This window comes from Tachysurus fulvidraco, chromosome 19 (assembly GCF_022655615.1).
Source record: "Tachysurus fulvidraco isolate hzauxx_2018 chromosome 19, HZAU_PFXX_2.0, whole genome shotgun sequence".
NCBI lineage: Eukaryota > Metazoa > Chordata > Actinopteri > Siluriformes > Bagridae > Tachysurus > Tachysurus fulvidraco.
This window is the reverse complement of record NC_062536.1, coordinates 6835279-6857505: the sequence shown is the minus strand read 5'-3', so window position 1 is coordinate 6857505 and position 22227 is coordinate 6835279. Positions and strand designations below refer to the sequence as shown.

The following is a 22227-nucleotide window of genomic DNA, read 5'->3' as shown; positions in this document are numbered from 1 at the left end:
CACACAGACACGCGCACACAGACACGCGCACACAGACACGCGCACACAGACACGCGCACACAGACACGCGCACACAGACACACGCGCACACAGACACACACGCACACAGACACACACGCACACAGACACGCACACAGACACACAATGGATGGTGATAAATCCCACACATCGATGTGCTACTGCATGCTCTTTGCTGACTGCCACAAAGAAACACCCCCAGATTACCATACATGTTAAAAAACTTCCAAAATGTTGTGATTAACATACAGCGAGGGCAAAATGGTCTAAGACAATGAACGTGATGTAGGCAAAGAAATGTTGCACAAAGTCGAGTGAAACTAAAATGTTGAGACTTTTTTATTCGAGGAGTGCTGGTGCTATATTTGCAAATGTTTTTTTTTTTTTTTTTTTTTATCTGTTAAACTCGCAGCTCGGATGGGAACATGCACAGTTTTTAGCCCCATCCTCCGCTGTTGTAACATCTACGTGACTGCTTTTTACAAAAAAAAAAAAAAATGTCAGCTATTTGAGACCCAGCTCGTGCTTGTTAACTCTACAGCCATTGCGTCAAGTCACATCACAAGGAGTGAACACAGGAACCTGCACGGCGGCACAGCAGGGATCGTCTTCATTCCTAGTTAAAAGCAACCTAGTTACCTAGTCAGAGATGGTGAAAGGTGGAAAATAGAAAGTTCTCAATGCAGCACACGTCTCTGTAGGACTGTCTCCGGCTCCCAGGCACCCGTCATACTCCCAAAGAGTATTTCATCATCAGCTAACAGCTTCCATCCAGTTTTAGCTCAGTCTGTGTGTGTGTGTGTGTGTGTGTGTACACTCACGCTGACACTCTTTACAGCACGCTCCAGGAATGTAGGCTGGTGCAGTATCCGGAGGACACTGAGGTGCAGGACAGAAGATGCTCTCACACTCAACACTGCCATTCTACAGCAAAACAATACAGTGAACACAAACCCACCTCTATTAGCAGATACGCCGCTAACCTCGTCCATTGCTTCATAGGATATTTATTTATAACCGTCACATACGATAAAAATAAAAAACATACCAGACACGTGCAGTTCTTGCATCCGTCTATCCAGACGTCTTCGTCCCTGTAGATCTCTCCGTTGAGCGTGCAGGTCTTCTCACAGTAACAGCCTTCCAGAGTCTTCATTCTTTTTTCTGCATGAGCAAGCTGCATCCACGCATTAATACATAACAGGATGAGAGGATAGAAGTAGAGAGTTACTACAGCAGTCATCTGCACAGATGTGCAAACAAGGTTTAAGGGTTTTAGATTCTTGTAAAGGTCTTGTAAGGGTGTAAAGGAACACTCTTACACGCGCACACACACACACACACACATTCTGGAAATCATTTTTGTAAATGCTTTGTTGTAAATCTTTATAGCTTTGTTGTAACATTATATCTGAGAACAGTGCAAAACTTTTGATAATCTACTGTATAAGTTCCATTCACAAACACAGCAGTTTTATTGCTGCAAGTCTCCAGTCTCTGTACTATAAAGTTGTGAGTAGGCTTTTCTATTACCGGTTACCGTAGTAACATCGTTTATCGGTGGGTGACGCACGCAGCATTCCAGATCAGTTTTCTTGTGGCAAAAATGAAACATTCTGGTGGGAGACTTGCTGCTTGAGAATACACTTCAGCAGTGTTTAACTGCATCATAAGAAGAAGCGGTGTGTGCTCTTCGTCACAGATCACGGGCGCTGTTATCGTCTCCGTATTTGTATGAAGTTTCACGTCTCTGGATACGCCTACGTCTAGTCACCGATCGCTCGTGTTACAGGACGTTTCCAGGTCTCGTGGTTAATAAAGGGTCTTAGTTTAAGTCTAATGATTTTATTCCTTGTACAACATAAAATATTTTTTTTTTTGCTTTATATACAGAAACGTTTGAAACGTTTGTCAGCACACACTTTATAAATACATCGCAAATAATAAATACAGATGCACAGAAATACCTTCCCAGATGTTTTAGCCAAAATGTCCTGCAGCTCCATGATTTTCTGTACCAGACCATGGAAATCGTTGCAGGTTGGACAAGCTGAAACATCAACAGATGTGAGCTTAATGGAAGATAAAAATGAATTATGGCTCGTTTTAAAGTGTCCTAGCAGACAGGTTTATCTAACGGTTTAATGGCAGAAGACATATGAACGTATGATTTCACTCATATTTCCAGCGTAAGATTAGCCATCATGTGGGTGCCAATAATTATGGATAGGACATAACAAGAAAGGAAGTATTTTATGTATTGTGGAAAAATGTGATTTCACTGGACAAGTGAAAAGATATTCAACTAAAAATTCAAACGAATATTTAACTAATAGTAACTAAAATGAAATTCAACTAATATTTATTTTTACCACAAATATAAAATTATTAAAACTATTTACAGACATTTTCCTGGAACTTGAAAGGAGTAAATATATCAGGAAACATGCTAATATATGAGAGAGAGAGAGAGAGAGAGAGAGAGAGAGAGAGAGAGAGAGAGAGAGAGAGAGAGAGAGAATAAATAATCATCTAATGTTAAATATTAGACTCCTTTTCTTTTATTCAATATATCTTTACTTGTTCATTTTTGCAGTGTTGAGAAGATTTCTATAAATTTAGCATTACGACAAACTGCTGGTGCTTTCGAGCATTTCAATGAGTTGGATTTAAAACCTTGTTTGAATGGAAGATGAGCTGAAATGTAGATCCGAACAGTGTGAACTAAGTTTGAAGCTTTCTACAACAACAGTGCTATCGCCGAGTACTGTCAGTTTAATTGGTGTAGTTAGTCGCTTGAAGGGAAATCTCCATCATGGACTACTCTCTCTGCTCCCATCAGACGTGCAGTATCTCACCATCAGATCCCACACCAGCAGGCAACTCTACCCAATAACACCAGCACAAGCACAACCCACTGTGTGCACCATGTACTGCACTTTATCATTATGTCTTACATCTACACTGTACGGTGGTTGCATTGGCTCTGACTCTGAACGTCCTCGTACTGTATGTGCAATATTTCTATGAAAGTTTGCTCTGTTTATATTCTATATTATTTTTACACTGGGTCTGTGCAATATTCCCCAATTTGAATCACTTTATAACTGCATACATTCCACTGTACTGTATATAGACTGATATATACTCCATGTATACATAACATGTACAGTATATAGATATAGAGATCATAAGTACAGAATGGGGGGCACGGTGGCTTAGTGGTTAGCACGTTCGCCTCACACCACCAGGGTTGGGGGTTCGATTCCCGACTCTGCCTAGTGTGTGTGGTGTTTGCATGTTCTCCCCGTGCCTCGGGGGTTTCCTCCGGGTACTCCGGTTTCCTCCCCTGGTCCAAAGACATGCATGGTAGGTTGACTGGCATCTCTGGAAAATTGTCCATAGTTTGTGAGTGTGTGAGTGAATGAGAGTGTGTGTGTGCCCTGTGATGGGTTGGCACTCCGTCCAGGGTGAATCCTGCCTCGATGCCCGATGATGCCTGAGAAGTTCGGATGAGTGGTAGAAAATGAATGAATGAATGAAGTACATTATGTAAAAAAAAGAAAAAAAAGTTAAAACCAAAAAAGTTGCAAAAGAGCAAAGAGATCGTTTGCTGACCAAAACTCTAAACCCATTTATTTCTTCAGTACTGTACTTTGGCTCTTTCCCTAACATTCGAAAGAAATACGTATCACTTATATTACTCCAATTTTGTTTGCCTTCCTCTCCACCTTTGATTTTGTTGTCATGTCTGCCTTTATTGAGCTGTTTTTGTTTCTGTATGCCATTTATTATCTGTTGTTTCTGCAGTGTTATTTATTAGTTTTCTCCTCTATGTCTATTACTTCGGGAACGTAAAGTATCCACAAGCTGTGGAAAGGAGTTCTATAAATAAGATGTATTATTATAATATATAATATATATATAGTATATATAGTATAATTATATTTATTTCATTGATTAACTAATAATGCATTTGTATTTGTCTGATTCATAATTAGCAGCTATGCCTGGGATCAATCATACATTTATTTCATTTATTCATCTTATGTAATCACAAGGCATAGGGAATCTCTAAGAGCAATTGAATATCAAATCCATAAAGGATTCTGCTTTGCTGGAAGAGTTACACACAGTTTTATTTTATCTCCTTTATGGAATTATGTAGATGTATATGCATTAGCATTAGTGAGATCAGACACTGATGTTGGAGTGTGTGTCTGTGGGGATTTGGGGACATTCAGCTACAGAAACATTAGTGAGATCAGACACTGATGTTGGAGTGTGTCTATGGGGATTAGTGATCATTCAGCTACAGGAGCATTAGTGAGATCAGACACTGATGTTGGAGTGTGTCTGTGGGGATTAGTGATCATTCCGCTACAGGAGCATTAGTGAGATCAGACACTGATGTTGGAGGGGATTAGTGATCATTCCGCTACAGAAGCATTAGTGAGATCAGACACTGATGTTGGAGTGTGTCTGTGGGGATTAGTGATCATTCAGCTACAGGAGCATTAGTGAGATCAGACACTGATGTTGGAGTGTGTCTGTGGGGATTAGTGATCATTCAGCTACAGGAACATTAGTGAGATCAGACACTGATGTTGGAGTGTGTCTGTGGGGATTAGTGATCATTCAGCTACAGGAGCATTAGTGAGATCAGACACTGATGGTGTAAGAGTGATGAGGTCTGGGGTTCAGTCGGTGTTCCAGTTCATCCCAAAGGTGTTCAGTGGGGTTGAGTCAGAGTCAGGGCTCTGTGCAGAACACTCCAGTTCTTCCACTCCAACATTAACACACCATTAACACTGGAGCTCATGGGCTTTATGTACAGGGACATCGTCATACTGTAACATGGTTTGACTCTTATTTCCACTGAAGGGAAATCATAATGTATCAGACACTCTAGACAATTATGTGCTTCCAAATTTTTGGCAACCACTTGTGGGTGAGATGGTAAAGTGTCCACATACTTTTGGCCATTTTCAAGCTACATGTTACTCCTGTTTCTAATCTGCTGTCCAGATCTGCCTGATCTTTTCTCTATTTCAGCCTGGAACCTGCTTTACCTGAGAACCACTCATTGCTTTTGAAGCCTCACATGGATAGCTTGAAGATTGCAAAGAGCGATAACAATATATTAAAGTGGCTGTGGGTGGCACCTGAACAGCCTAAAGATTGCTACTTGCTAAAAACATTTTACAGTCAATTCCTATTCAATATTCAGTAGATAACATCACCTGGACATGACTAATTTAAAGCAAAATGAAAAACACTAATGAGAGATGATCATACTGAAGATCCTTTCAATGCACTTTGCACTGCTTGACTTTATAGCATACATTTGTGTATGAGTAATGCCTCGTATTCACACCACCCGGTGTCACACAGAGAAGGTTTCATTCTCTTTAGAGTGTGGTTCTTGTCAAGTTTTCTTCCTCGTGTCATCACAGGGAGTTTTTCTTTGTCACAGTTTTATCTGGCTTGCTCATTAAGAATAAGCATAAATCCAAATCCAGATTTCTGTCATGCTACTTTGTGACAATGTCCACTTTCAAAAGCACTCTATAAATACAACTCAATTCAAGGGAATATTCTCAGTAAACAAAAGCAATTTGTTCACGATGAAGACTGACAGCTTGGAGGCAATTTGGAGGCCGATGCTAGAACAGTGAAGAGCTCAGATGGAGGAAATGCAGCAGATGGACAGCTATCCATAGCAGCTTTGGGCTCTAAGGAGCTTTGATGAGTGAAATGGAGAAAATCTGAATGCATGACTCACAGTCCATGTGTTAATACTCTGAATAGTCAGTCAGCACCAAACAAAATGAAAATCATCCTAACATCCAAACAAGACTTTTTTTATTTTTTTTTATTCATAAAACAAGTCCATAATTGATGTGACAAAATGTGAGATATCAGAAACAACTTTGATACAAGTGCAGCAGCAAAGCAAAGCTGTTCATCAGAATAAAATTCTAGTTAACAAAAATCAGCTGATAAACAAGCAGGATATTTACAGCTCCCTTGGATAATTATTATATATACACGCTACCATCTTCACTCCATCCATGAGATCTCTCATATATTGTTGAATTAAATGTTAAACTCCACTGATTTCTGCTGTGAACAGGGGGAACAGTAAGTAATCGGGTAATGCGTTTCTCTGAAGTGATCGAATCTAAAGGCTGACAGCCAATGACGTCAAACTGCACACATCCTCAAATGAGCCACATAGATTATATGACGTGAGCAAGCGAGAAGTCACACACAAACACACACACACACACACACACACACACACACACACACACAAATGCAAACACACATGCAGAGAGAGTAAGGTGGTGAGAAGGGAGATGAATGAGAGAGAGAGAGAGAGAGAGAGAGAGAGAGAGAGAGAGAGAGAGAGAGAGAGAGAGAGAGAGAGAGAGGGAGAGAGAGAGGGAGAGATCTGCATGTCTGTCTCCTTTGGGAGAAGTGTTTAAATCAGCTCTATGAAAACACTGCAAACGTTTGCCTTCTGCCTGTCCACACACTCACTTACTGAACTCATCACACTCACGCACACACACACGCACACACACTCACACACACCCACAGACGAGAACAGTGCATCTTCTGCCCATTATTTACTCTCTGCCCCAGTGAGTCTTTAAACTAAATGAAATAAAGAGAAGATCCTATACTGTTTGTTCAGCCAGTCGGGCAGACAGACAGACAGGCAGGCAGACAGGCAGAGAGAGAGGCAGACACAGACAGACAGGCAGACAGACAGAGAGGCAGACAGACAGACAGGCAGACAGACAGAGAGGCAGACAGGCAGACAGACAGACAGAGAGGCAGACAGGCAGACAGACAGAGAGGCAGACAGACGGAGAGGCAGACAGATGGAGAGGCAGACAGACAGAGAGGCAGACAGACAGAGAGGCAGACAGACAGAGAGGCAGAGAGGCAGACAGAGAGGCAGACAGACAGAGAGGCAGACAGACAGAGAGGCAGACAGACAGACTTTGCTCAGTTTTTTCAAGCAAAGGTCATTAGCCATCAAATCTAAAGAAGCATGTTGTGGTAAGTTAGCTTTGTGGTTGCTTAATGTTTTTCATATTTATTTACATACAGATTTTATGTACTGTACATCTATGAATACTGCATACGGAAGAGGGGAGAGTTCTTGTGGATTATACAGTAGCTAATGCTAGGTATCTTTCATTATATCTGCTAGCATGAGTTCAGCTTTAATTCTAAGATATTATTGTTGCACCAATATTAACCTGCTGTTAAATACCTCTCCTGTGTGTGAGCTTAACACAGCCATATGGTCATAATTTCATCTGCTAGCTAGCACCCAGTTTGCTAACTGGCAAAATGCATGACAAAAATAAGAACCTTTTCTAGCCATGCGAAATCTTTTGCCCAATTCGAACCCAGTATTAACATCTAAATACAAGCATCGAATTATGCTTTTGATCTAATTACTCAAACATGGACGTGGCCATGGCACATTTGTAGAATATATGCTAATGTTTAAAAGATAATATGTCACAAATATCGCAATTGTTCAAATTAATGTTTCATTCAAATTCCAAGTTTTTGGATTCTTCAAAAAAATGTACTGAGCAGCAATGAGAAGACTTTTCTTCTGCAGGTTAGTCAATATGCCTCTATATGACAAAAAAACTGGTCAGTCCAGTATGGGACCACTATAAGCACATTAATGATACAGTGGTACCCTGCTTATCGACATTAATCCGTTCCATAAAACCGGTCGAAATGCGAAAAGCGAATGTAATTATCCCATAAGAAATAATGGATACCCAATTAATCCGTTCCCGACCTCCACCGATACCCAATAATTACCAATTTTTGCCCCGTTTTTAGCAGTATTAATACTAAATAATACATAAAATAATACAGGTACATAAATAATATTTTATATAATACAGTAAAAAGTATAAATTAAAAACTTTACAAAAGTAACCAAAAAAAAAAATTATTGTCCTGTACTGTACTTACTCGTTAAGTCGCAGTGATGGCTTGATGGAGTGGGCGGGAGGAGGCTGAGTGGCGGTGGTAGGTGAAGGAGGATGAGCCCTCACTGCCGGGAGACTTTACACTTTAAACAAAGTATTGTATATAGAATATAAACGCACTAAATTGTTATATTGACTGCTAAATAACCCTAATATTGTTCATAAACCGAAGTTTAATTTACAATAGATGCTCTCTGCATGAAGGCTGAGGCGAGACTGGGAAGATCGTTCCCCTCACGCTACGTGGGTCGAGGTTGATAAGCGGGGATTTGGTCGTTCAGCGGGCGCAAATTTCAGTCGAAAAACTGTCCGCTAAGCAAAAAAGTCGATGTCCGAGCCAGTCGATAAGCGGGGTACCACTGTAATACTACACAGATGCTATTGTACTGTATATCTTAATGTCAGTTAAAATTACTGAATATTATATTTTCAGTCTCGAGATTTTTGGATCATTTTCTAGTCAAAACACTCACGGTATTTAATCCGTTTAAATAAAGCCTTAAATACCTAAAGTCCAGAAGACTGCAAACAAAAGCCAACCTGGGATGTTGTTCAAAATGTATTCCACAGACTAGTCCAAAATAACACTTCAGACTCGTATTACAGCTCCATTTTTATTGTTTCTGTTCTACTGGACCCTGCAATGATTTCCTTCATGATTTGCCAATTATAAGAATCAGCTGCTTCCACGTAAACAACAGCACGTAACGATAAAATGATCCAGCTTGTTTTGTGTACTTGATACACTCGACTGATTCAAAAATTATTCTCCTTCTAAATGATGAATGTGGAGATCTAGATCAGATTTTGAGCTGATAGCACGGGCACCAACAAAGTCACCAGTCGCTGTATTATGAACTCATCAGTAAGCTTTCCTACTACTGGTTTCCATAGTAATAACGTTGATCAGTGAGTGACGCAACTAGCATTTCACTTGAGAAACAAGTCAGTTTTCTTGTGGCTAAAATGAAACATTCTGGAGGGTGATTTGGTATTTATGTATAAAATACAGCAGTCTTTAACTACATCATATAAGTCAAGTCAGGTCAAGAAGCTTTTATTGTCATTTCAACAATAACTAGGTGATGAAGTACGTAGTGAAATGAAACAGCATTTCTCCAGTACCGTGATGCTGCAAAGTAGGTTGTCCTAGTGTGCAGCCTCATCATGTGCAGCCTAGTGCTAACACACAACACAAAACACTACAGGACAATACAAAAAAAATAGCGCTGACCAGTGTGCATACTGTATGAGATACAGTACATTGTGCAAAAAAATAGAGGGTTCTTGCAAACATATATACACTTCTGTTAGAGCAGTGGTCGGATGAGGTATTTACAATTAAGTAACATTACGATCAAATATCATATGAAATTAATGATTTTATTAATGAAATCATCAAACAGTGTGTAGTTAGCTTTGGCATGCTATGTCCACAGTCTAGAGGTTGGCAGAAGCTAATGTACAGGTTAGCACCTGTTTGGTACCCATGTAGGTCTGGATTGAGGATAAATGGACAAGTCATGTGACTTAACTGCAACTAAAAATGCTGATGTCCTAGCAGAAACCCATGTTTTTTTTAGGTAATGTTACATTCCAATGAAAGTTGTTCAGGTAAAGATACAATGCTACCAACATAGCTTTAGCTCTAGGGGTATTAGTGACACAATTACAAGCTATTAGAGTGAACTTTTTCCTTCAGTTTGGTTTAGTAAAAGTGTCATTTGGCTCTGTTTGTACCTCATAACTCACGTAGCTCATATCTACTGTTAAATGTGCTGCATAATCAAAAATATGTGAGGATTGGTTCATATCCTGCAGTCAGTTCAATTCATATTTTCTCTTCAGTAGAACGATTCTAGAGTAGGAACCTGTCTGAGATCATCTGAGTGAGGTTATTTAGGTCCATATGCTGTTCTTACCTGATCAAATTAGACCAAGTACCATGGTTATATTCAAATGGATTAAACACTGCAGATATGAATGAAACCATCAATGTATTTGTATGTGTGTGTGTGTGTGTGTGTGTGTGTGTGTGTGTGTGTGTGTGTGTGTGTGCGCATCTTCCCAGATTTCTCAAAGACCAGTGTTCCCTATAATTCTGTAAAAACAATCTGCATGTAATGATTGTAATCCTGTACAGGATTGTCAGAATACAATATCCATCTGTCAGAATACAATAACAACAGTTCGCTAGCAAAACCAGCGTAACTATCCACTGCAGTTCTCTCGAGCTATTGTCTCAATTTCCATCTCACTGATATTGTTTTGTCCATCTACAGTCTGCATTACTTCCCTGCTTTTGTTGGCTGTGTTTATAATCGATCACCTCATGACACCTTCTACAATAACTCATTCAAAATGCAGAGGAAGCAGATAAAAGATGTCTGAAAACAAGGACTGTGATGAGAACAGAATGATGATACTGACAGAAAAGATGTATGCACTCAGAGAAGTGTGGCACTGTGTGATGGGAAATAATTATATATTTTCTGATTATATAATAATAATAATAACAATAATAATAATAATAATAATAACAAAAAAAATAATAACATTATTATCATTATTATTATTATTATTACTATTATCATTATCATTATTATAGTAATAATAATGATAATGATAATAATAATAATAATAATAATAATAATAATAATAATAATAATAATAATAATAATAATAATAATAATAATAATCCACTGTACAAGAACCAAACCAATAAAATCAGCAAAATCGGTGTCATCAGATGAATCGTAATCTGATCATATATATATATATATATATATATATATATATATATATATATAGATAGATAGATAGATAGATAGATAGATAGATAGATAGATAGATAGATAGATAGATAGATAGATAGAGATATTGATCTTGGGATCTTACATTATTTAGTTGATATTCTGTTAAGACTGCATAGTTTGTTTGACTTAGTTTTGAGTATCGCATAGCAGAATTATTGTCATAAAGTGAGGAAGAGTGTGTCAAGTGTGGAGATAATCATGAAACCTTAAACAGTGTCTGTAAATGAGATGAGTGATGTGTGACTGAGCTCGTGTACAAAGTCAGTATATTCAAGTGAAGCTGCCCTTGGGCAAGAAATGAGGGGCTTTTTGCAACCATGGAGGTTATAGCAATATTATATTTATATTTATAAGGAAACCAGACGCTGTCCCAAGTTTTTACATTTAAAAAGAAACTTTTTTGTTGTTTTTCATTTCTCAAATGTTTTTCATTTTGTCATGTTCCTTTTTTATACGAGAAAATATTAGGAAGATAATGATATCTTTTAAAGGCAAGGATAAGTAATTTCTTTAGTATTGAATTTGAATCATGATGTGTGAGTGTGTGTGTGTGTGTGTGTGAGCGTGTTTGTGAGCGTGTGTGCACGCGCATGTCTTACATCTGCACTTTATCACTTTATACATAACGATCATACGGTTTTACTGCCGATCTGCATAATTGTATATGTTTTTATATTTTATATTCCCTAGGAAATTATATAGACAGCAGTTTTATTGAAATTCTATTCTTAGTACCTTTTTTATGTCATAGAGTGGATAAGGCCTTTTACTATGTCATACTGTGTGCTGTTAGATTGTTTGTTTAGATTTCATTAACGTCATTAAAACATCATCACGGTGAAAAATGTGATGCAGAAAATGGAAGTCTGGTTTTCACTAGACTCCCTTGTCGTACAGTATATGACTCACATGTAAACTGCAAAACGTACACCGACTCATTCATGCTCCTCTCATAAAGCCACACATTTTTACATCTGATGAATAATTCATGCCTAATTGCAATGTCCTTATTAAAAAAATGGACAAATGTCTTTGCTTCGGTTCCTTCTACCCTTCCGTCTTCCTCTAACTGCCATCTAACTGAGGGAAGGTTCACCAGCTAACACTAGTGGCACGCGTGTGTGTGTGTGTGTGTGTGTGTGTAGGTATGTTAGCTGATGTTCCACTCTATCACTTTGAGCGAAGGCACCTGTAATAGGGACATGACTGCAGTAGAATAGACAGAAGGTCAAGATGATGCCATTAAAAGTAGAGATGAGGTGCACTATGTCAGCTGACAGACTGCCTCAACACACTAGTAACACACACACACACACACACACACTCGGCTTACATCCAGCCTCAGGCTTCAGTTTCAGATAGGCAGTAAATTAGCAGCAACTCGATCCTCCCTCTCAGAACAATGTCAAGCAGCTGCATTATATTTGGAGAAAGTGACAACAAGACAGTTCTTAAATCAACTCAATGACCTGAGGTGATTGACAGCTGGATTTGGAGCCACTGATAGATTTCATTCAAATCATTAAATAAAACAGATATAAAATTCATATGCTTGTCTTGAAGCATGCATGAGAAGCTCATGGTACTTTTTTGCCTTTCTGAATACGTTTAACATCACCACATCTAACAAGGTTCAGGACAAAGCTATGGGAATTAATTCAATTCAATCATTTTACATGTGCTTTACTTTTGACAACATACATCTAGAGGTCTTCACGGGTCCACTTAGATCCGAAAACCCGAGGTCCGACCCGAGCGGGTCCGGGTCTAAAAGTTTCACGTGTACCTCGGACCGAACGGACCCGAGAAGACCCGAACTACTGTATCTCGTGTGTGTGTGCATCGACTCGAGTCCTTTTCCAACCTCTCCTCTGTTTGCCAAGACCACTTGTGACGTGTGGCTGGCGGTAAGCTCATTTTTGTTGAAACAGACCTGTCAATCAATTTTTAATCCACTCTGTAGCGGTTACTTTAGCGTAGAGTTACGCAACATTCGGGTCCAGTCGGGTTAAAAAAAAATGCCAACGGGTCGGGTCGGACTCGGGTCCAATTTTTTTTACTTTGTCTCGGGTCGGATCTTTCTTAAAAAAAATAAAAATTATGCTTTTTGTCACTTCGGGTCACATTTCTTTAGACCCAGGAAGATCTCTACATACATCACGCAAGTTGGAGGTGTCGGTGATGAGGAAAAACTACTGATAGCCTATTGGTTAAGGTGTTGGACTAATCCCAGTTAACCCCCAATCAACAACCCAGAGCCTTAACCACTTGAGAGGGTGATTATAAATCATTTCCCTTCTGTAACTGTGCACTCAATAGTCAAGCGTAATTGTATGACCAGGAGCTTTTGAGCAACTGCTATATATATATATAGCATATATATATATATATATATATATGTATATATATAGAGAGAGAGAGAGAATAAAAGCATCAGCGTAATTTCTAAATTGATTAAAGTTTTATCACAAATTCTTTCTGAATTGCGAGTACACAAATCATTTTATGAGCGTCTGTGAGGCAAGTTGAATTTTGGTGATTCGCAGCTTTCTGGAAACAACTCGGGTAAATGTACTGATCACTCAAAGGCAAAATCAGGTTACGGTTATTGCATTCTCATACTGTAATAATGTAAACAAGCTAACAAGAAAATCTATTTATAGAATAGTGAATAGTGCTGGGATTTTGTGTTTAGTAGCTGAAATACTGTATGCCACTGTGTTTAAAATGATTTGAGCCTGGAAACAGTCACAAAACACAGAATCCTTTTACTGAATAACGGTGAATACGAGCTCTATCGCTAGTGTCCGTAGTGTCAGAACAAAATCAGTATACAGCCTTGTAAAACTAACAAACAAAACATAGCGTCGAACTTTATCCTACGTACCCGAGCTGCACGCGGTGTTCTAATCTGTAATCGCACCGTAACGGGATTTTATATCGAATCGGATTTAGTCGGAATTCAACTTGAGTGTAGCTTCTGCAAACAAAATGAAAGCAAATCTTCTATTATTATTATTATTATTATTATTATTATTATTATTATTATTATTAAGATGCTATAACCCTAGTGGTTTCATAATTAGCATTCATTCACCAGACCTCTATGCTAACAGCTAACAGCTAGTGCAGCACTAACATTTTATATTCCTTTACAAAACTGTCAATTTTCAAACAAAAATTTTTCGCTTGCATTATACCCCGAGTGCCCTCCCGCACCCCCGAACACACACACACACACACACACACACACACACACACACACACACACACACACACACACCCCTCTCGACAGTATAGCTCTCCATATCTAGTGTAATAGCAGTTACTAAATGTAATAATGGATGGACCTGTGGAGCATCACAGGTGGCTGTTGGCCTGTTTACCATCCCGCCTGCTGTTGAGCTGCTCTTATGATCCATATTTCATGAGAGATGAAGATTAAGTAGAGAGCAGATCTGTGCCATTGCGAAGCAGCTGCACGCTTAGCCCGGCAGCTTTGCAGCCAGATGTTGTGCTGTGAATTGACTATTTCAATGTCATTTTAAAATCCATTTGTGATCCGAATCCTTTACAGAAAATACCCTTGTGCATTGTCCATGTAAACTGTGTCACAAAGCAAAAGTAGTGGAGAAGGCAAATATGTCTAAATAATCAATACTTATTAAGGTGATATCAACTGGTTAATGTACTTGAGCTGTACTAAACCAGAATTAAAAAAAAAAAATACATATTTTTCTTTTCTATAGTAGCTGTATTCTATTAATATTTGGTTATGAATAAATTATACCCGCTTTTAAATCTGACAGTATTACAAGTTTCACTTGAAATCTATGAGTATTAAACCTACAGGTACTGTATGAGAAGCCGGGGAATCGATTCAGATGAGATCGTAGATGTGCAGTGTTATGTGCTGTATCTACATTCATTTTCAATTCAAATATTGCATTTGTATAAAGCTTTAAACAAAGGACATCGTCTCAAATTAGATCAGATCAGAAGAAATATGGTCGTTTTATCAATTGGAAGGAAATCCTGTGATTATAAACTGCAAACCTCATACAAATATTCTGCCTTTTAAAATAATGCTTGGTATATTTAAAGAAGACATTTTCACTCATGGGGGCACGGTGGCTTAGTGGTTAGCACGTTTGCCCCACACCTCCAGGGTTGGGGGTTCGATTCCCGCCTCCGCCTTGTGTGTGTGGAGTTTGCATGTTCTCCCCGTGCCTCGGGGGTTTCCTCCGGGTACTCCGGTTTCCTCCCCCAGTCCAAAGACATGCATGGTAGGTTGATTGGCATCTCTGGAAAATTGTCTGTAGTGTGTGAGTGTGTGAGTGAATGAGAGTGTGTGTGTGCCCTGTGATGGGTTGGCACTCCGTCCAGGGTGTATCCTGCCTTGATGCCCGATGACGCCTGAGATAGGCACAGGCTCCCCGTGACCCGAGAAGTTCGGATAAGCGGTAGAAAATGAATGAATTTTCACTCATACCATCGTCAAGAACTCACTATACTATAAGAAACTATACGTTACTGTTCTTACAGTATATTGCAGATTGGAGATTAACCTAAAACACAACATTTGATTTCATTTATTAACAACCTGTCTTTATTTGTTTTAAAGCCATGGGTATAGATGACTTGTAAACGGCATATTCTGATTAAAAATGAGGTTACAGCTTGCTTAAGGCTTCAGCTCATTAGTTAGCTAGTTAATTCTCTCGAAGCAGATTATTCAGTAACCGCTGCTATAAATTATTCAATAACAACTCTGAATTATTTAGGAAATACAGTGAAAAACAAATAAGGCATGTAATTATGAGAGTGAGAAATGTCTGAACTTGCCAAATTAAGCTGGGAGTTTAATGGTCACATGTTTAAGGTTAAAATCATGCACTGCTCACTCTGGACCTACAGTATTAGTCTGTGTGATGAGTCTGAAGCAGAGTGAATTTTACATCGTTGGTTTGTTGGCGATTTGTTTTAACACTGAACGTCAATCCATTTTCTGTATCCCTGGGGACTCTATGTATAAGGCATGGGACACCTTGGACGGGGTGACAGCTCGCTACGGGGCACAATCACACACACACACACAATCTGGACAATTTAGACCTACAAAGCATGTCTTTAGACTGGGGGAGGAAACCAAAATATCCAGAGGAAACTGTCCACAAACACTGAATACAATTTATCCAATTTAAATGCAAAAAAACAAAATTTGCTGGGAAGAAGTGGGCCAATATAAATTCAGAAATACAACAACGAATAATATATAGATTTTTTCCTTTTTTTTTTTTACAAAACATGCATTAACACAAGCATGTATACCAAGCATTTACCATCACCTTTTTATTTTTAAAAAATTACTGATTTATTTGCAGTGCCACAGCTCTGTACTTTTGTGCCAGGTACTGTATGTGAGTTTAGCAGAAAATCCGCTACCTATAAATATGCTGCATGTCTGGTTCACTTCCGCCAGTTGGGCATGAATCGGGGTTTAATCATGTTCTCAAAGAGATCGCGATGCAATCATATTGGGAGAGAGGTGGACCAAGTCTACCTCTGATTTAAAACTATAAAAAAAACACACACTATATATATAACAAGCAAAACAATGTAAAACAATGAACAACTGAATGGTCACACATGCAGAAGCTTTACAAGAAGGTATGTGTTAAAACTGACCTCAGAAAAAGTATGTGTATATCAACTCGACTTTTCTACCCCATCGGAAACAAGACAATATAAAAATCTGCCATTTTCTCCGGTTTCTTTATAATCAACTGACCTCTAAAACTATATTTACAAGGCAGTGTCTCGCTTGTGTCAGGGAGATGAGCCTGTTTGTGTCTGATAGACCAGAACAAAGGTGTACAGTATGTTGACAGTGTGGGAATGAGCAAACCCTGCTTGCTGACTGGGCTAATGCAAAGGTCACATAAAGCCTCAGCTTCTCTGTAAAACACTGCAGGAACAGGACATTACTAACATCATTTAGTTTTACGACAAAAAGACATCAATTCGGAAAAAATGGTCAGATGTGATGGTCAAACCTGACCATCACAGTCATATCTGATTCTACCCCAGATTTTTACCACAAAGTTTGATGCATCCTATTGCATTCATTCTCACTGGAACTAAAAGACATGGTAGCTTAGTAGTTAGCATGTTTGCCACGTGCCCATGGTTTAGGGGTTTCCTATGGGTGCTCAGGCTTCCTCCTAATGTCCAATAATATGCCTTCAGTGCTGACTGGCATCTCTAAATTGTCTGTAGTATGTGATTGGTTGTGTGTGTTTTTTGTTTGGTTGTTTGTTTTTTATTTATGTGTTCAAGGTGTCCCCTGAGTTGTGCCCAAAGTCCCCTCAGATAGACACCAGGTTTGCTGCAACTCCCAGCAGGTTGAGTGGCACAGAATGTAGACGGGTGGATGGAACTAAGAGGCGCAAACCTCATCCAGCACGACTATGGGTGTGATAGGACAGGTGTCCATGCACTGTATTTAATGGTTTTAACCAGTTTCATTCCTTTCCTAAAAGATTAAACATTAGTCATTGGTTGTTTTGTTGTGTGGGTCAATTATACGGCTGGTAAGTGACTACTACGGCTACATATCGCTGAATTTCTGAAAAGAACATAAGGTAAATAAAGAACATCGATAATAAGGTCAAATCTCAAACATTTACTCTATCAAACAATTGATAAAGATGTTCTACCAGATTGTTTTGAGCCTGTGTTTTGGCAGCTGGTCAGACAATGTATTTGGACCATAAGGTGCAAAGATTAAGCTGCTTTGCATAACTCTTTTGTGCATTAATATAACAAATAACTTTTATGTCACTGTTTTCTTTTAATTCATTGTATCTAGAAAAGCTTTCTAAGAAAGAATGAAAATTAGTCTTTGGTTTGTTTGTTTTATTTTGTTTTTGTTTCCAGTAAGAACCTTGAACTGAATTTGTGGACATTTTAAAAGTTGGCATTAAAATAGAGGACATTAAAAGGACAAAAGGTATAAGAATAAATTGGCATTGCACTTATGTCATGCAGAGAGCTCCTGAAACTTGTACCTTTAAACAGAAATGCAGTGGTGTTATTGTGGAAACCCTGCACTGGGGAAACTCCAGTGAAAGATTCTCCCACATTCAGCTCCTTAAGGATGTCCACATGAAGAGCAGGTTGCAGCTCCACAGCACACACTGAAGCAAACAAACGCACGAGGAACATAAAATCAGACCCAAATGCTGACGTCACTGTGCAACACAAGGAATCTGTCTGAAATACAAGCTCGCGCCAGGTCATTAGAGTAGATATAAGCGTTTATAAACAGAACCTGCGTTTGTTTCACTGTATCATTACATAACAGGTGACCGGAAGTGTTTCATTCACTCACCTGATAGTACAAAGAGTGCAAAAGAGAACTGTAATAAAGCCATAGTGGGTGATTTGAAAACAAAACAAAAGAAACAAACAAACAAAAAAAACCAGGGGAAAATCCGACTAGTCCATTTGGTGGTGCGCGAGCGATGAGGCGCGCCTTTACTGAGCACTGAACACAAGCACGCGCGTGATCATCCCAACAGTGCAGAAACTTAGTGAAGAGGAACACAGGAGAGAAGGATAGGATTCCACAAGAGACACCATGTGTAGTCCGGGAGAAAAGCAACAGCTCGGTAATGTCGGCTTCTCATAGAGAGCTGAGCAGGAGAGCGGCAGGTGCACAGACACTCCTTTTCGGCCCGGGTGTGATTGGGAATGAAGTGAGATTCACACCGACACTGACATACACACGTGCGTTCCTGCCCTCTACCGGTAGACTGCGGTAGTAACTGAGTGCGGAAATGCCGTACATTTACACCGATATTCCGTTCCGTCAGATAAGACTTGTTAGGTGTACATTGTTGTTTTTGTTTTCATGCTGATTGAGGAGGTTTATGTGGGTAAAGCAAACTGCCTCACATCCAGGATTCACCACAACCCAGGAGCAGCAGAAACGAAAAATGAATAATTCGTTCATTCATTCATTCATTCATTCATTCATTCATTCATTCATTCATTCAGTCAGTCAGTCAGTCAGTCAGTCAATCAGTCAGTCAATCAGTCAGTCAGTCAGTCAGTCAGTCAATCAATGAGTCAGTCAGTCAGTCAGTCAGTCAATCAATCAACCAGTCAGTCAATCATTTAACAAATCAAGCAATAATCGATCAACCAACCAACCGACCAGTCAGTCAGTCAGTCAGTCAGTCAATCAACCAACCAATCAGTCAATCAATCAATCGATTGACCAATCAATCAATAAATCAACAAACCAACCAATCAATCAATCAATCAGTAAATCAATCAACCAGTCAATCAATCAATAAATCAATCAGTCAATCAGTCGATCAATCAATCAATATACCTCGTCATGGGTAACTTTACTAGGACTCAATTTTCACCTGCTCATGCACGTAATTATGCAGTAGTCAGCTATTCATGTGGCACGACTGTAACATTTCATTGAAATCGTGTACATGGAGGTTGACATGAATATTAGAATAAGCTCTCAGTGACTTTGGTATTTTGGCCTTATTGATAATGATGTTCAGACAAAAACGGCTAGATTGGTTGACAATCACACAAAAAAGGCTATGGTACAATTGTGGTGAGCAGAGAAGCATCTCAGAATGCACAAACCTTCAGGGGTGTAAGCTACAACAGCAGAAGACCACATCAGGGTCCACTCATGTCAGCCAAACACTACTGCAGTCAGGTATTGTAAAATAAATATTATAATTTTTTACTCCCAACTTCTTTTATAAGTAAAGATTATAAACATTACTTCACTTCCTTAGTATTATAAAAAAAATGATGCAGTGTAATTCTAGGAAAAAATGTGAAAAACATCTGTGGGTATCACAGATATGCCTCAAATGTTGTAATTTTCCATTATTATAAACAGGCTATAAACTAAAAAACATTTAAAAAACACTAATAACATTAAAAAAAAAACTCATCCAAGGAGCCACATATTCCACAATAAAATAAGTGAAAAGCATAAAACCAGCTTTAAGAACATCGGGCTCTCTCTAGCTATATACAGTGTATGTTGTGAATTAATGTCATTTAGTCTTCTGATATTACAATAAAGCGCTAAAATGTCCTCGCTTTGATGATAGTGACCTTGCATGAATCTTTCTTCCTTTAATGTGTAGAATAAGTCATTAGTGAAATAAGATTCCACATGAACAGCTGGACTGATGCAGCTACAGTACACTTTGAAGAGCATTTGATATGTTGCTCAACTGTTGGCTTCAAGCACCATTGGAGGGTATTAAGCACACATCTGTTACCTGCTGATGATTTTGCAGAGGAAAAACACAAGCTTCATTGGCATTCCACAACACACACACACACACACACACACACACACACACACACACACACACACACACACACACACACACACACACACACACACACACACACACACACACACACAGAGGGAGAGGGGGTGTGATTGATGATGCTGACAGAGTCATCGCCCCATTTATTGACCTCTGTAACATTTTAATTATTATATCCACCCCCGTCTTGACCTGCACGGAAATGAGAGGAATGACACACAAACAAAACACTGGTGTTAATGTAGAGAACACAGCTGTGTGATAAACCTGTACTACACTCAAGGTCATTTTAGACCATAATGTATAATAACAATGTATACATAATGATGTTACTGTGTTAATGACATCATAGTTAGTTCTGCTCTTATAACTGCTTCATTTTCAGTGACCAAATATTATATCTATGCTTCGCAAAGGAGAAATGGAAGAAAGGAAAGAGGCCATGACCTTAATCCGATCAATCTGGACCAAGATGTTCGACAGACGCATCCATACAGCGCATCTCTGAAGAATGTATACGGGATAATGTATTTTCTCTAAATCAACTTTTAATATATTACATTATTGCAAACCAATTCATTCTAAATAGTATTTTGCACATCTGAATGATAGAATAAATATCATTATCGTTATTATCGAAAGGAACGATCCATATGTTGCAGATGCAGTGATCCTCTGATTTGGATGAGTACGTGCATAGACAGCAGACTGGCAATTACTAAACAAATAAATGAGCTGATGTACACCATCTGGCACGAAAGTCAGAGAAAACACCTTGTAATACACAAATACACTACAGTACTGTACATACCACTAGCATGCATTTAGTATTTAAAGTCATGTATTTAACCTTCCAGCCAGTTTTTCTTTTTTTTTTTTTTTTTTCCATGTCAATTGAAATTGATTACCGTTTTTTTACTGTTGACCTTACTTCTAAGATAATAAAACGGATTGATGATGGCAAAGATATTGGTGGTTGTGTTGAGGTGTACTTTCTAAAAATTCCATATTGTCAGTTCCTTCCCATAAGGGAGAACCAAGAATTACATTTCACACGTTCGGTCCCCTGGACACCGGCATCAAAAAATGCAATTACACTATATCAACAGAGATCATTATATATTAAAGCACTGTGGGGACAGAAATGGTATCTAACCCTTCAAATCAAACTGTACTGGCAGTGTGAGAGAGAGAGAGAGAGAGAGAGAGAGAGAGAGAGAGAGAGAGAGAGAGAGAGAGAGAGAGAGAGAGAGAGAGAGCGAGAAAGACAGAGAGTTGATCTTTAATCACTGGTTTCATAGGCATGCACCCTCCAGCACCTGCTGTTATAGCTCGAGGCATCACAGACAGATGGCAGCATTAAATACAATACACTTGGGGAGCTGTGTCCTCTATTCTGACTCACGTTCTTCATAATAGAACACAGGAGACTGAGAGCACAGATCTAGTTAAGGGAAAAAGGTACTGTACAATTATCTTTAAGTCTATGAGATATAGACCCGAACATGAACTAAACACTATTACACCAGCATTAGGCTGATCAAGCACATCTCACATGTCATTATGCATGACTTTGAGACAAAGTATTACCCACTGATCACGTTTAACATCTCTTAGACTAGTTAATCATACAAAACCGAACCAAATACAGGATAACATCTCTGTCAGTAATTACACAACCAGTCATGATCACGCTGCTTCCTATTTTCTTATTCATATTCTAACCTACTTTATAGGTTGTATACCTTTCATGCACAGCATTAAAGAGCAGTTCATTTCTTTTTATGTTTTTTAAAACTCATTTTGATTTTTGACTTTAAACAAAAGTAATGTGTCATTTCCAAACACTGTCTAATATACTTTTCCAAAAATATATATATACCTTAGAACCATGTGACTGCCATATTGCTTTGGAAGTATCGCTCTGGAAGAGCTATAGTTTCTTAAAGTATTATTGAAATATAATCGGCG

At 38.7% G+C, this 22227-nt stretch overlaps 1 protein-coding gene across 2 annotated transcripts in view; it reads right to left on the bottom strand.

The window, feature by feature from the left end:
- nell2b (neural EGFL like 2b) overlaps positions 1-18641 on the bottom strand; it is a 53344-nt gene extending 34703 nt beyond the window's left edge. For both annotated transcript variants that reach the window (XM_047804306.1, XM_047804305.1), the window contains exons 1-5: positions 18264-18641; positions 17941-18069; positions 1986-2068; positions 1067-1195; positions 840-942 (exon numbers count right to left, since the gene is read on the bottom strand). In XM_047804306.1, coding sequence (XP_047660262.1) covers positions 840-942; positions 1067-1195; positions 1986-2068; positions 17941-18069; positions 18264-18306 — 487 coding nt within the window. In that variant the 5' untranslated portion in view covers positions 18307-18641. The remainder of the gene's footprint in view (positions 1-839; positions 943-1066; positions 1196-1985; positions 2069-17940; positions 18070-18263) is intronic.
- Positions 18642-22227: the final 3586 nt, after the last annotated feature.